The sequence below is a fragment of the Miniopterus natalensis genome, chromosome 1, assembly GCF_054644295.1.
Source record: "Miniopterus natalensis isolate mMinNat1 chromosome 1, mMinNat1.hap1, whole genome shotgun sequence".
Taxonomy (NCBI): Eukaryota; Metazoa; Chordata; class Mammalia; order Chiroptera; family Miniopteridae; genus Miniopterus; species Miniopterus natalensis.
This window is the reverse complement of record NC_142081.1, coordinates 53,964,505-53,980,974: the sequence shown is the minus strand read 5'-3', so window position 1 is coordinate 53,980,974 and position 16,470 is coordinate 53,964,505. Positions and strand designations below refer to the sequence as shown.

Genomic DNA, 16,470 nt, shown 5'->3' with positions numbered 1-16,470 from the left:
TATTTTCACTACCTTTTACCTTACTGGCTTTAGGGATTTTAAAAATCATTTCATATCATTTGAATGAGCTTAATTGTTCATTGTTCAATACTGCCCTTAAAATAAAACTGCATTTTCAAATTATGACACTCAGGAAACAAGAGTTAAAGCCTTTAATTGGATTCAATTTGGAATTATCCCTTTGTAATTAGACGAGCACTGACTAACAGCAGATGTTTAGGGGGAAAAGAAGAATGGAACACCTAAGGCTTGCCAACACTGTGTGTATATTTGAGGGAAGGGGCATGATAAATCTTTTGTAATGAAATGCATATGCTCTAAGACACTGACTAAACTTGATATTTTAAAGCACTTAAATCTAGTAGTTTACGTCTCCGGAGTAATTAAGTCATGTTTTAGAAATGATGCTACAATCTAAATTTCTTATTTGTGAGAAATAACACTGCTGTCTCTAATGAATTATAAAACAAGGGGCCGACTCAAAGAGGTCAAGTTTGCTTGTAGTGGTTACACATCTGGCACCTTTGGAAGCTGTAAGTAACAGACCCAGGATCATTCAAATCCCGGAGACTTTATTTAGCCTCCGGAATGGCCCCTCTGATCCCACATCCATGCAAGAACACAAAGCCAAGGGCTACACTAAAAAAAGAAGAGACTGTTTTATTGTGACATTTATGACATGGACCCCTTGTTGACAAGAGTGACCGAGGGTAATCTTGGCAGATGGCACAGGTGTGACGAAGGATGCACCGGCGATCCTCTGGCTGCTGAGGCTGCTTCCTGGTCCTCCCAGGCCTCCATGCACGTGCGGGCCAGTCACAGAAACTCCAATACCACTTGGTGTACACATTTAACAAGTCTTTGGTCTTAATAAGCACCATTACAAACCCTCACATTAAGGGCATTATTATTCTAGTTTATAAATGTTTCAATGATAAAAAATAGCACGATTACAGTATACACACACTTAATTTACATGTAATGTATTATACTCATAACTGAGATAAACTACTGAACTAACTTTGGTTGATTGAAATTAATGAAGTATTTGAGCTGAATACTTGTAATTTGGTTTCTAAGTTGTGTAAATATTACAGTGCATTTAGGAATCTAGTTTGAAAATTTACTAGCACCAAATAGGTATTAGAAATGGCCAACCTAGTACTTTTATTTGGAGAAGCAACGTTTAAAAATCTGAAAAAAAAAAAACACCAACCCAGAACAGTCCATCAATTGAAAGCACATTCCTGTACGTCTGCTAGAAGGATGGCACGTGAGCGTGGATGGCCAGCCCCCAGTGGAAATACACATCTCAGTTTTCAAGAATCAACACATATGCCAAGGTAGCTTAGCTACACATGAGAAGCCTGAGGAAGTGGTTGTTTTGAACTAGGGCAGTCACCTGTACCTTGCTTTCGTAATACAAGAATAGTGCTTATTTATAGAAATTTATGTGGTGAAAGATTGTACCTATGATATAAAATTCTGATTGGGGGAAAAAATTCAGTTCTACCTATCTATCTTTGTTTTTTAATTATTTGGTCTCTGGATGGTGAATTAATGAAGCAAAATCTGAATTTTCATCTTCAGATTATCACCCAGTTCGCCACTGAGGTAGTCTTTGTCATATTTGTCTTCTAGCTGATTGAGTTCTTTCTTTTTATAAAGTGGAGTACTGCTGATTTGTAACGAGTAGGTTCCAGCCACCGGCTTCTTCTTTGTGAAGTGGAGGTAGCTGATCCCTTCCTTTTGGTTGATTTTAAAGAAGCCGTTTTCATTTCCAGATTCAATCAAGTATCTGTTGTGATTTGTTAGAGTTGTAAGAGCCGGGAGGAGTTCTAGGATCCGGACCTTGTTACTGATGTGGGAAATATTGAAAGCGAACATGGCTATCTTCTCAGCGTCCCAACTTGCAAGACTCACATTGGCTTCTGCCTCTGGATGATCCTGAAAAGACACACGGCAGTGTGTTAAATAAAGTGTAGATATGCCACTTATTTCCCACAATAAAGTGACTCGATTCTCACACGGATACAGCTTTCTTCTCAGGTTGTATAAACTTTGAAAAGGCATAGTCACGGGGGTGGGGTGGATGCGGGGTGGAGGAATCAATGGGGGAGGGAAGGGGGCATCTGTAATACTTTCAACAATAAGGATAATAAAAAATAAATTAAAAAATTAAAGAAACAAAAAGGGAGCCCACTGTATGGGAGAACATATTTGCCAATGGCACATCTGATAAAGGGTTAATATCCAAACTATGTAAGGAACCCATACAACTTAACCAAAGGAAGACAAACAATCCAATTAAAAAATGGGCAAAGGACCTGTATAGACACTTCTTCAAAAAGGACATACGGATGGGCAAGAGACATATGAGAAAATGCTCAATGTCACTAATCATCAGAGAGATGCAAATTAAAACCACAGTGAGGTGTCACTTCACACCTGTCTGAATGGCTCCCATCAGCAAATCAACAAATGACATGTGCTGGTGAGGGGGTGGAGAAAAGGGCAACCCTAGTACACTGCTGGTGGGAATGCAGACTGGGGCAGCCACTGTGGAAAGCAGTATGGAGGTTCCTCAAAAGATTAAAGATTGAACTGCCATTTGACCCAGTGATCCCACTTCTAGGAATATATCCCAAGAAACCTGAAACACCAATCAGAAAGAACTTATGTACCCCTATGCTCATAGCAGCACAATTTACAATAGCTAAGATCTGGAAACAGGCCAAGTGCCATCAGTAGATGAGTGGGTAAAAAAGCTGTGGGACATTTACACTGTGGAATACTATGCAGCTGTAAAGAAGAAGGATCTCTTACCCTTTGGCACAGCATGGAGGGAACTAGAGAGTATTATGCTAAGTGAAATAAGCCAGTCGGAGAAAGACAAGTACCACATGATCTCATTCATATGTAGAATATAATGAACAAAATAAACTGATGAATAAAATAGATCTAGAGACATAGAAGCACGGGACAGACCGAGGGATCTCAGAGGGAAGGTGGGGTTGGGGGAGTGGGTGGGGAGAGATTAATTAAAGAACTTATATGCTTATATGTATACCCTATGGACACAGACATTGGTATGGGGAAGGCCTGGGGGTGAAGTGGATGTGGGGTAGAGGGGATCAGTGGGGGGAAAAACAGGACATCTGTAATACTTTCAACATTAAAGGTAAATTAAAATTCAAAAAAAGAGAAAAGGTAGTCACAAAACACTTTGTTTAAACCACAAAAGTGTTACATTGGCACATATTTATTATATTAAAAAATATTAAACTTATGTCAAGTTGAAATCCCTTGGAGGGATTTCATGCAGTGGGTCTACAGGTGTGGTCCCTGGACCAGCAGCACAGGCATCACCTGGGAATCTGTTAAAAATGCATAATCTCGGTGCCACCAGAGACAGACTGAATCAGAAACCCTGCGGGTGTCTCTCATTTTAACAGGCCTTCAAGATAACTCAGATGCACACTCAAATTTGAGAACCACTGTTTTAATAGGTTATTTTCTTTCCAAAGACTTATCTCATTTCCCAAACCACAGCAGATGTGTTGCAGCACCGATGCTTAAGAAAGAACCAGTCTATTTCAATTTTGTTCACGGATGCAAAGCCATTCCCTCCGAAGGACACACCTACGAACCTACTTCCTGGCTCTGACGATCTGCTAATATTCAATGCTTTTCACCTGGCTTCTTGCTTGCCTCTCTGGGACCAGATGTGCTGGATTCTCCGGGCCAGGAGCCAGAGGTCTGGGTGAGTATCTGTGCCTTTCTGAGTTGACGGAAAGGCTGCAGCAGCCACAGGCAAAGAAAACCAGGCTGCCTGAGCTCCATGTTGTTCTTGTCTAGACTCCAAGTTCCCTCACACTCCACATGGCTCTTTTCAGGAGAGGAGCCTCTAGTCTCAGGACTTGGCGTCCCCACGTAGGAAGCACTATGTCACTTCACTATTCTGCCCACTGGCTGTCCTGGTTCAGACCTTGTCCTTTCAGCAGACTTCGGGTGGGTGTTTGACTTTCTTTTTGGCGAGACAGAGGAAATGAGCAAGTATGTGAAAACCTTCGAACGGCCACTCCCTAAAAGCAGCAAGAAACTCCAGAGAGCCCCACAGACTCTTGTAAAATGCAGCCTAGAGCTCGGGAATGTCTGGATTTTCTCCCCGGAGAGCCTTTTCTCACTCTGGAGCGTCCTTAGGGGAAGCCACAGGCATCTGGAAGGCCTCTCTGCACTAGGAGGCATCAGGAGAAACCACTCTGGACCCACCTCGATGTGGGAGTCATCTGTCTCATTGGTGCTTCTCCGTTTCCTGCCCCGTTTCGGGTAACCGTTGATCTTACACTCATAACAAGCCTCTGGGGACAGGGAATTGTCATCCATTTCTCCGCTGGCAGGTGGCTCTGGGCCTCCACGGCCCATGCCCATTCCAGAAACACAGTGCCTGTGGTAGAAAGGGAGCGGAGACATTTGTCATTAGAAGTGGGCCACAGGGAGGCGATGTGAGAATGCTGGTGAAGCCTGGACCCTGCCTGGTGACACTGAGCCCTTGACTATGAATCCCTTGGGTGACTGGCCGGTCCCAAGGACCACACTGAAGTTCTCTGTGGTAGACCTCTGATTCCCAGCTCCCTGAATTTATTGATTTGTCTCAAATCCCTCAAGGCCCTATTTTGCATATTGATTTGCCCCCTTCTTCCCCAAACCTAATGCGGCCGGCAATTTGCTGGACTTATGCTGGGGAAGGGACCTGGAGTGGAAACAGGAGAAGAACAGGGAATGAGGGGAAACCGTGTGATGTGGGAGGTTAAACAAAGATGTCTTCTTTTTATGAAACAGGCTCCACGGGAGCGAGAAAGGACTACGACATCACCGATCAGCTCCTTGCCCTCTTCCTAACGAACGGTCACCATCGCGGTCACCTCCACTGCCATCACCCCCGTCACCACCCCTCACAACTCCAGCTTCTGAGCAGTCTCTCCTGTTATTTGACCTCTCATTTTGGCTGAAGCTACTAGAGACAGAAGAAAGCTCTATGTGATACCTGAGGTTGACTTAGAAATAAATTGTGAAGATTTGCAACAATAAAATACGCAACGTATAAAATACGTGTATCAGAGCTTGCCCAACTGTGGGAAATTGTTTCAAGTCATTCAAAACCACTAGGGCCATTGGTTCTGACTCATGTGAGGCTGGACAAACAAACCCATTGCCCAGGAGACAGCTCATTCAGCTGTTTTTCTTTGCCTTTTGGTTCTCCAAGCCAAGCTGCGGAGGGAGGCTTGCGTGCTTCCCAAGTACCTTGTTTTCTCATTCTGCTTACTATTTCATAGGCCACTTGGAATGTATTTAGTAGGCTCCCCTTTCACAATGTGTTGAAATATCTGAATGACTCTAAAAGAATCTTTATCTTGGGGCCTGGTCTACTCTAGTGATTCATAGAGAAGCCAACACTATTATAAGTGGGTAGATTTCTACTAATGGGTCCAAATGTAGACCAAATATCATTTACTTGTTTTTATGTATTTGTTGTCCTATTCTTTATTACCCATCTTCCTTTATGCCCTTAAGATTCAATATAGGCCCTGGCTGGGTAGCTCAGTTGGTTAGAGTGTTGTGCGATGTGCCAACGTCATGGGTTCGACCCCTGGTCAGGGCGCATACAAGAATCAAACAATGAATGCATAAATAAGTAGAACAACAAATCAGTGTTTCTCTCTCTCTCTCTCTCTCTCACTTCCCTCCCTCTAAAAATCAATAAATAAAAAAAGAAGATTCAATGTATAATGAATGCCATTGAGCAGAATGTTGTTTTTTATTTTCCAGTGATTGATGGGTTCCTACTATTTTCTGCAATCCTGCCGGAGCCCAATACATTTCCTTTCCTCTTCCTTTATCTTGCAACACAAAATGTGTAGAAACAATAAAAATGAAAGAAAGGATAAATGCTCATCGTGTGTGTGTGTGTGTGTGTATTCACACAATGATTCAGTTATCGAAAGGCAAAACCCAAATTTGCAGGTTTTGGCTCCTTTCTCAGAATCTTTTCCAGTATTTTCATATCCCTGGAACACCACTTACAAGAAGTGTGACTACGAAGTCCCACTGGCCAGAAGCCAGTGTGGAGTGTCACAATTTTTTGCTGGGAAAATAGTTCTGGCATTAAACTTAAAAAGAATGAGTCTCCTGAGACCCGACACAGTCATCTGGGAATTTGTGTCCCGTGGCTGGCATTCTGTGTGCTTCCCATGAAGCATTCTTTCACCTTCAAGTCTACACAGACCCAAAACAAATCGTCTGACATTTGGGTCAAGAAATCAAAGGCCACTAAATTAATAACTTGACAAATACATGTATGTGTATGTTGTGAAACATGTAACTTTGTGTGGTGGGTGTATATGTGTGTGTGCAGGAACATATGTGTCTATGTATGTTTAATGTCTGTGTGTTCCCAATTAAAAAGTTAAAATTTGATATCCTTCACAGGATAGCCCAAACTCGACAGACATCCAAGTCTAGATTAACTCAGCAGGGAAAAAGACCTAAACTTTGAAAACTTAACCACCAAATTTTTAAATATAATAACTATTTTAACTCTCACTTTAATACTCTTTTGGTAATTTTAATGTAAATTTAAGTCTGAAATGTGAAATATAATTTAAAATCATAAAGGACCCCATTTTGATTTATCTTAAAAGGAGTTGGTCCAGAAGGTATTTTAAGTTAAGGCAGAATCCTGCTTGCCCAAGAAGAGAGTGAATCAGCAACATGCTACGTGAGCTCTGTCACAGTTCAGCCTCCATGTTTCCTGAGAAATGAATCACTTTCCAACAAGATGTGATGATCAGAAGAATGAGAGAGAGAAATCATATATTGAGGTATTTACAATGCAGTTTTGCTATTTTGTTTGACATTCTATAAACTTCCAGAAATCTAGATGTCCTCTTCCAAATAAAATAACCTACAACCTCTACAGAGCTAGCTGGAATTAACTCAAAGATTATAAGATGTATAATTCTCCATGAGAATAGGTCATTTTGAGTTAAATACATTTAATTATATTATAAACGAGAGAGCCTCCAACCAGAACTACAAGTGCTCACCCCTGGCCAATTCGGAAGTAGCCTGGTGGACAGCCACACAGGTAGCCGCCCTCAGTGTTGGAGCAGCCGTAGCTGCAGGGGGCCTGGGAAGAGCCACATTCGTTGATGTCTTGGCATCCTCCGCTGAACTGCTCATACTGGAAGCCGGCGGGACACATGCACTTGTAGCTCCCCAGGGTGTTGTGACAGGAGGCTCCTCCACAGATGTGAGCACTGAGGCATTCATTTTCATCTGCAGGAAGAACCAGAAGACAAGGCATATGTGACATCGGCCAGAAGTTTCTACTGAGGAGTCTGGGTCAGGCCACTGGCTGCTGGCCAGCTGGCCCTCGGGTAGGCTTTCAGGAAGGTGAGGCAGGGAGAGGTGGCTGGGAGGGGGTTAGCAAAAAGAGAGGAAGATATGGAAACGGATGTGGGCCTTTGCCATGTGCTGAACAAATGTGGTGGACAAGGTCGAGTGCACCAGGTGGAGAGCATTAAGAATGGCATGCTGAGGACCGACAGACTCCAATTTTCATCTGAAGCAACGGTAGTATGTTCTGCTCCACATGAACATCCCATGAAGAATGTGGGGCTAGTTCATAGCAAGGGTTCAGGGTTGAGGGTGGGAGGGAAGGAATCATTCAATTCTCTGTGCTATGGGATGACTATCTCCAAAGCAAGGACCAACCACAGTCCTGGAGGTTGCTTTCCCAGTCCCCCTCTTTCAGAATGTGCCAGGCTGGCAAGGGCTGACATCCTGCAGGAAGTGTCTGCCCCCCTTAGACTTCCTTTTCAAAAATGTGCAAAAGCCCCCCTGGTGCTTGTCCTGGGATGAATAGTACCTTCTGGTATGTCTGCTCCCATCTCTGAAGGGGCCCCCCTTACCCAAACCAGCCTCCTACCCCGGGAGTCTGGGCCATGTCTAAAGCGAAGTGTGGATGGAAGAGATTCGTGCAAACTTTGTGAGCAATAATTCTGGAAAACCCACAGGAGAGACAGATGGTGCAGACAGGCTACCCACAGGGACCTGCCAAGTCTGATAATAACAAGCAGGGCCAGGCGGGTGGGGTGGGCATGTGAATTCTAACTTAAAAATCAGCTGGAAGGGAGAAAACCTCGAGTTTCCCATTATTTCTAATTTATACTTTTTTGAAATCTCCAGTATATTTTTGTAGACCTGCCTCTGTAGGGCAGGTTGGAAGCCTGCTGGTAGGACAGTTGTTAATTGCTGCAGCCCATTTTCAGGCCTATGTTCATTTCGATGCGGGTAGACCGGCCTTCTCCTCACTTAGCAAATCATTCCAATGAAAGGGAGGAGGGAAAAGGTAATTAACCTGTATTAGATGCCTCCTGCATGACAGATGGGATAGTAGGTGCTTCGCATTCAGTCACCGCCCCTTCCTAACAATCATGGGAGGGAGGTATTATAATCCCTGTTTTACAGATGACGGGAGGGAGGCTCAGAAAGCCCTTCAGAATCCCCCAGCAGCAGCGGTGGCACTGGCACTGGCACTGGGAGCGGTGTGGAGACGCGTCCCCAGGTCTGCCCGCCTGCGACAGCCACGGGCTTTCCGTGATGCCACGTTTCTCAAGAGACTCACCTCCATTCAAACTGGTACTTCCATTGTCCTCTAACTAGTTTTGCCTTATTTGTTACATGTAGAAAACTTTAATTCTTAGAAATGTCTTTTTATTCATTTATAAAGAACAATACTATTCCCAAGAAAATATCTGTTTTTCAATTTAGGAAAATAGATGGGTAAAATGCCAGGGGCAGCATGCTTCCATATATACATAATATTCATATTTCCTCTCTCTCTCCCTCCCTCTCCCTTCCTTCTTTTCCTCCCTGTCTCCTTCCGTCCGTCTTTCCTGTGTGTGGTTACAGGGAGAAGGAAGATACACAGTAAGAAAGCCATGCGTTGAGCTGCCTGCTATGGCTCAGTGCCGAACTCTGAGTCTGTTTAAGGATCCTCTGTATCCAAGGACTCTCAAGTACCCACCCAAGGTCACTTAGGCTCCAGGGTTCCCAGAACAGAAATAATGAAATATGCCATTGTCTGTGTTCTTTCCCCTGTATTTTAAATTAGAGATGAGGTGTGCGATAGAGGCCAATGGAGACCATGGGCACCAAAGAGGGAATGAAGAATCGAGGGTGTTTACTTTGGTGGAGAGAATATCCCTGGGCTGGATGTGCTCTCCTTGCCCCTCCATGGCCAGCTCCAGACTTCCCACCTGCTCTCAACCCCAGGAGGCTCACCTGGATCAATTATCAATAGGCTCCTCTCCCTAGTCCTGTGCTTTTGATTGGGCTCAGCCATTTGTTTCCTGTTGGACTATGACTGATAAAATCTCTAAGGCATAGGTATATGTGGGGAAAGACCTGTCAATATAGAGCTTAGATTTATTCTGTGTTTTTCCCCCCTAAGATGCAGAAATAAGACCAATGGTTGGAGGTTAGAGGGAGGAAAAGTTCATTCTTTATGAAAAAGACATTTCAAAGAATAAAAAGTCTCTATAGAGACTGGCCTACCATGGGAGAAGGTGAATACCCTTCAAGGCGGTGTTTAAGCCAAACTTGGATGACCAGGGAGGGAGGAGAAGGATTTGTATATTAGGAATAAAGTCAGACTAGATCATCTCTAAGGTTCTTTTGAACTTTGAGCATCTGTCTGTGTTACTATAAATACCAATTTCAGCCTAGAACTCTCCCGATCCCCTTTCACATCCTCTCTTATTTATTTTACATTTTTCCCCACCCGGAGAATCTAATAAAGTTTAAATTAACTTGCTTATCTGGGTTGGAGAGGTGGGGTAGAGTGGAGCATGAATTAAGATAAGAAATTGGCAAATGTTCAATGTTTACAGTTTGACAATGCTCTGTTTGCGCACTCACCCTTTTTTATCAATACACAAACACCACAGTTTAACATGCTTTGCACTTTTCCTGATCTTTTTCACCCTGTGCACTTGGAGCAGCAAATGGCTCCACAGGAATTTTTCTGCAATCCAAAATCATTGCTTTATTTTTTAGGTTAGTAATTAAATTGATGAGGGTTTTTTGTTTTTTGTGTTTTTTATTTTATTTTATTAAAAAAAAAGACAATTCTAATTTTATCAAAACAGCCTTAGAGTCTCCAAAAAAATACTCCTTAAGAGCGAATTGAAACCGCCCCACCCCGTCCTTGAAAAGCAAAGGTCTGGGCCTTTGGTGTGCAGAGTGTGTGCTAGCTGTGGCCTGAAGGAGAACCACTTCCCAGTGGTTCCAAAACGTAGGATGGGCTTCCTTTTACTCATTTTCTCCAGGTCAAAATGGGTCAGCTCCAACTGCAAGCTGGCAGTTTGATATTTCTTAGAAAGCAATGAAACCCAGTGGCCCTTGATCCCAAACCCATCCATCTTCTGAGAGTGAACTTCAGGCCGGGCTGGTCCAAGAGATCTGCTCTGCTCTGCATGGCTCTGGGAAGCATTCTGACCCAAGGTGACCCTCATTCTGAATAACCATAATTCTCAAGAATCATGAGCCCCGTTTGGACTGGTATCTTGTGGGCATCAAAAATTCCCAAACCTCTTCTTGCTTCTTAATCAACTTATTAATCTATTTAACTCCCAGCCAGGAGATGATCTTCATGGGGCCAAAGTAGAATCCTGGGGCAACTAGGGCATGACCTGGCCATTTCTACTATCCCTGCCCTGAAGGTAGGGAGAGGAGGGTAAGCCCAGGCGACCTCACTTCTCTTATCCCGCCCCCCCCCCCCCCAGCTCTAATTTCATTCAAGGAACCTACATAACAAGGATGGCAATCAACAAAGCTCGCTCTGAAAGTCTGTGAACATGTCATAATCTGGCCATTAAAATATAAGACCTCCCTGAGCTGATAATAATGAAGGCATTTTTATTAAAAGCAAACAGCTGGTCAGAGAGACGTGCAATCCAAACTCCTCTAGCACTGGGGTCATTTTAGCCAACCCTACTCACTTCCACAAAGCTGTCCTACAGGGAATAAAACCAGATGAGAGAGAGACAATTTTGATAAATGAAAACACACCAAAGGACATGCCTTCATTTGGAGTAAAGAGAAGCAACACAAGGCGGAGCAGCCACCCTCACTCCTCTGACCCAGAAACAGGAATTCTCTTGTTTTTGTAAGGAATACTCTTGTCCCCAAGAGTGTGTCAGCTAGAACAGGTCACTCGTGTGTCATGCTGGCAGTGGCACGCCACAGATAGTTCTGAAGTGGAAAAACAAGTGATTGTGATGCTTGAAAGGCAGCCCTAGATCAGGAAGTTAAGAGCCCTGGGCTCTAGCTCCAAGGGAACCGGTGTGAGGACAGCTTCCCTTTCCTCCCTGGGCTTCTGGGTCCTCAACAGGAAAACAAAAAGCTCGGGCTTCTAGATGCATCAGGTGTCCCTCTAAATTCACAATGCTTGGATTCTCTGACGTGCCTAAGAGTTATGTTCCCATGACATTGTGCAATCAAAAATGACATAATTTCAATTTAATGAGAGAGCCTGTGGGTCTCCTTTAATTTTCAGAAGAATTTAGCAATCCTGAAAAAACTTGCTGTGTCTGCTGCTTGCCCTCTGTGTAGAGCTGAACTGAACCACTTCTACATCTTCAAGCCAAAAGCTGCCCATAATGGCCTCTGGCTGACTGATATTTCTGTGAGAAGCAGGATTTTGTTAGCCCCTGATGTGAACAGAAGCCGCGTGGGCGGGGGACTAGAGATGAGACAGGAGGGCAGGGGGATATTGGGAGTCCACAGATTGACTTCAGAAAACAATTCATTTCAAATGCCCTGATGAGGCCCCTCTCATTCATTCTTTTTTCTTCATCTGCTATTTTGCAAAGGTTATACCTTCCCTCTGGTTTCAGCTGGGTTAGGGCAGTTTTAAACGAGTGTACGTTGCTTCCGTGACCAGAGTAAGTTTCCAGAAAGAAAGCAGTATTTTGACTTAGAACAATGCCTCCTGCGAAGCGGGAAGGAGTACTTGCCCACACACTGGTTCCACTGGTAGTGCTGGAGGTAGCCCTGGGGGCAGCTGCACCGGTAGCCCCCGATGATGTTCTGGCAGCCGTGCTGGCAGCGGTGGTTCCCTTCGCACTCATCCACATCTGAAAAAAGGGGAGCAGTCGCCTGTAAGCCACGTTCCCACCGGTCTCAGGGGCATTCTCTGAAGCAACATTTACATGGTAAAGCGGAAGGCAATTTCAATAAGAAATTTGACCCTGAAAAATTATTCTCTGGGTTTTTTTGTTTGTTTTCTGAGCTACATTTTTTAAATGTATTTTTCAATTACAGTTGACATACAATATTTAATATTAGTTTCCAGGTGTGCAACATAGTGACTAGACACTTATATAACTCATGAAGTGGCCACTCTGATAAGTCTAGTACCCACTGGCACCATACGCAGTTATTACCATTCCTGACTATACTCCCTATGCTCTACTTTACATCCCCGTAACTTTTAATTTTTAAAAATCATTCTACCATCCAAAAATTTAAGAATATCTACTCTGGAGGTTTTGCTAAGTCCAAGGAAAAAAATATTCAGGTATCCCTGGTAAAGCCTACAAATAAAAATGATGAAGAAATTAATGCAAAGCACATAGGCACTTTATGGTTAGCTGTATAAATTATTTATATTTGTTCACTTGTGCCAGCATTAGAAACCAAAAAATGTCAATGAAGGTAAAATGCTAAAAAGAATAATTTAAACTTTTAATGATACATTATCAGAAGAGTTCTTCCTCATATGTATAATCCACATTGGGGAATCCTTTTATGACTGAATTCAATGACCAGAAAATTAACGCATAAAATTCAGGAATCTAGCTATTTTCCTTGACCGAGCCACTCGTTATTCAATTAAATTAATAACTGGGCAGAAACGCCTGGGAAAGGCACGTGCTATAGACACAATCGAGCATGAGAACAAAAGATGGGATTGCCAAGGCATGGGACCTGTGCAAACCAGGCAAAATCTTTCCTGCATTCAGCTGGTTGTCCCCCCGTGCTCAGTTACGATAACACACAGAGGACGATGATGAAGGTATCGACAGTCACACGGGCCCTCCCGGGGACCCACCAGCTGGGTCTGGCTGAGGGCCCTACCCACCTTCACAGCTGGCGCCACTCTGATCAAGTGAGAATCCCCGCTGGCACTCACAGGTGAAGCTCCCCGGAGTGTTCTGGCAAATGCCCTTAGACCCACACAGGTTGATGTCCGTAGTGCACTCGTTATTATCTGTAAGACAGCGTGGGGCAAGGGCAATTTCAAATTCCCTGAAGTTCTCTTTGTGTTATTTAAAAGGAAGACAGAGGGATGATTCACTTAGAAAAGACCAGAAAAGGCCTGTAACATGTACACGTTCCCATGTACACACACACACGAGCTCCTGTATTTTGTTGTTGAGTTTTGTCTTCTAATTCCAACAGCAGAAGAACTGAAGGAACAGCTACCTCCCCACAGGGCCTCCTCCCCTCCACTCACCAATGCAGGCAGTGTGGTGCTGGGTGAAGCCAGGAGGACATTTACACGCGAAGCTGCCAATGGTGTTCACACACAGGAACTGGCAGTTGTGCTGCTTAGTTGCACACTCATCAAGATCTGTAAGAACACACAAGATGGGCATTGGAGTCGAGTGGATGGCACAGGTACCTGGGTGCCGCCCTAGGAAGAAGCTCTGAGTCTTCCCCTCTAGGTCTCAAGTGAGCCTGGCCAGCACCGAGCCACAGCCAATGGCTGGGAGCACCCAGGACATAAGAGTTTGAAAGATAAAATGTGGTCTCGATTTAGATTTAAAAATGTAGCTTTTGGGGGGATCCAAGGAAAACCCCACTTCCTTCAGTTAGAGGAATGTGGGAATTCCTCAAGAAAGGAATTTCAGATAAGTTATAAAATTTTAAACAAATTATAAAATGAGGTAAGCGACCAGGGATTCTCAAAAATTTCCAGAGCGTTGAAAAGAGCTATTCAAGTTAAATCATAGAAAGAAATGTTGAGGCTGGAAATTTGCTCATGCGTTCTTTTCTGATTGCTGTTTTTCATTCTGCTCAAGAGAGTTGGTCAGCCAAACCAAACCAAACCAAACAAAACTGGCTCCTTTGTTTAGAGATCCTCCTTTGGATAAAACGAAATTGAGCAATCAGGAAGAAAAAAAGGAAAGAAAAATACTCATTCTGATAAGCTAATAGCACTTTCAAAACTGCCTACAGTATTTATCCCATGTTATTGCCCGTGTCTGAATGAAATCCCCCGCTTTGACCCGGCCTCTTTCCTCATTGCTGTAACTTCAAGGCTCATTCTCAACTCCATTGCTATTAATAACGTCAGGAGATACCAAGTGGGTTCCAAATTTTAGTTGAATTAAAAAAAAAAATTGCTGTGAATTCAGGACCCTTTCTTCTGTCTTTCTTTCCTTCCTTCCCCCCTCCCTGCCCTCCTTCCCCCCTCCCTCCCTCTCTCTCCCCTTTATTATGATCTTTTTCTTTTTAAAAAAATATGTCTTTATTGATTTCAGGGAGAGGGAGAGAGAGATAGAAACATTGATTAGAGAGAAACAGAAATGTGGTCATGTGCCCTGAGCAGGAATAGAACCTGCGACCTCCTGGTGCATGGGGTGATGTTCAACCAACTGAGGCCACACGGGCAGGGCTCTTCCGATCTTTTATCACTGCACTCAGAGCTGTGCTTAGAGCTGCAGACCAGTGCCAAGGTCCTGGCTAGAGTAATATCAAGAGTGGACCTAAAGTGAAAGAGCTCCCCCAATGTTGTATTGACTTCTCTTAAAATAGAGCCAATCTTGTGCTCTTCCCACTGCTGGGGGGGTGGGCCGCTGTTTCCGCTTTTCTGGTTTCCACATTATTGACAGCCCTATGCCTCCTGCCAGTAGGATGGCCTTCCTTCTCTATGACCCAAGGGGCCTTGTTAGAGCACCACCACACGCTTGCTGAAGCTCACCTGCACACAGGTAAAGGAGATAATTTGGTGATTTCTTACAACGCTATCTTATAGCTATGACATTCAGAACAGCAACACTCACTGTTCTCACCTCTGAGAACGTCTTTTCTCCCTTATCTGGATCCTACCCATCTCTCAGGGGGAAGTGCTGGTCCCACATTCCCCCTGGCGCCATCATTCTAGCCTCTTTCTTCTCAGTTTCAAGAGTACACGTATCTGCAGCACTCATTTTGAAATTTAGCCATATATGCCAAGTATGTAGAAGAATTTAGACCTTACGAGAGAAATAGGAGAAAGGGACTTGTGTTGCAAGTGGACCTATAAAAATCATATAGCTGCTGTTTGCATTCCTAAGACCATAAAGAGCATTAGTGATGCTTTCAATACTTTATTAAAGAACTTAATGACTACTGTACATTTAATTTTCATGTCTCATCTCTTAATTGCTATAAATTTTTGAGGATTTTCTGCCCCCATGGGTTAGAAAAGTCCTACAAATTTGTTCTGCTTGTTTGTTACAGAGAGAAATTTCCCCCCTGAATTTGGTTTTTCATTTTCATGAAAAAATTTATGGCTCTGAGTTATAGCCTCACACCACCCAGAACTCACTGTGAAGCACAGATGTAAAGTAAGTTCTAGGCTTGAGAACAAAGGTAGGAGCAGCTTTTCATTTAAGAGAGTCAGAATTTTGAGTAGGTCTCTCAGCTTCCTATCCCACAAATAACAGGGTTATATAAAATGTGTGCTGCACAGGGAAACCTCAGGCCATTGTCCACGATGTCACCCTGTATTACCAGCTTCTTAACTCTCCCCCTTCCAGCAGACATGGGGAAGGGGTTGAGGGCCCTGCTCTCTGCTCTGCATTGCCACTCCATCCCACCATTTAACTTCCTCTATTTCCCCTTTTCTCCTTCAAGGCTTCATGGCAGAATGCTCTAACTCTTGTTCTGTCATCTGGTCTACCTTCTCCAAATCCCTCATTTTTCAAATTATCCTTGCCTATGGTGCACTAGTGTTATTCACTGAATATATGAAGTTCTCGTTGTTGAGGAAATTGTTTATAGGAGTATGCTTACACCAACAGAATTTTGCAAAAATTTTCTGAGTTGATAAGGGATTTCTGCATAAACTTTGGCTATTTCTTAATTTTTTATGTGATATTTCTGCCTCAGACAAGCTCCTGGAAGGCAGGAATGGCCCTGTTTTGCAGAACAAAAGCCTAGACAAAGTGCTTACTTACTTAGGAACGATGTCTTCTGTGATTGTGGCACTGATTAGTATGAGGCTGGACTCTGATGGACACCTAGGCTATTTAGTTATGGAACAGTCTGACTACATAAATGCAATAAAGGAGGCAATCAGTTAGGGACCCACCCTAGCCCAAGCCTTGTAGAACTGGTCCTGCTGTCTCTGAG

The 16,470-nt window shown here is 43.6% G+C and overlaps 1 protein-coding gene across 2 annotated transcripts in view; it reads right to left on the bottom strand.

The window, feature by feature from the left end:
- Positions 1-635: 635 nt before the first annotated feature.
- The window catches only part of FBN1 (fibrillin 1), a 229,393-nt gene continuing 213,558 nt past the window's right edge, over positions 636-16,470 (bottom strand). For both annotated transcript variants that reach the window (XM_016211097.2, XM_087821626.1), the window contains 6 exons: positions 13,586-13,702; positions 13,211-13,339; positions 12,084-12,203; positions 7,107-7,338; positions 4,273-4,447; positions 636-1,947 (listed from right to left, as the gene is read on the bottom strand). In XM_016211097.2, the coding sequence (XP_016066583.2) occupies positions 1,558-1,947; positions 4,273-4,447; positions 7,107-7,338; positions 12,084-12,203; positions 13,211-13,339; positions 13,586-13,702 (1,163 nt within the window). In that variant the 3' untranslated portion in view covers positions 636-1,557. The remainder of the gene's footprint in view (positions 1,948-4,272; positions 4,448-7,106; positions 7,339-12,083; positions 12,204-13,210; positions 13,340-13,585; positions 13,703-16,470) is intronic.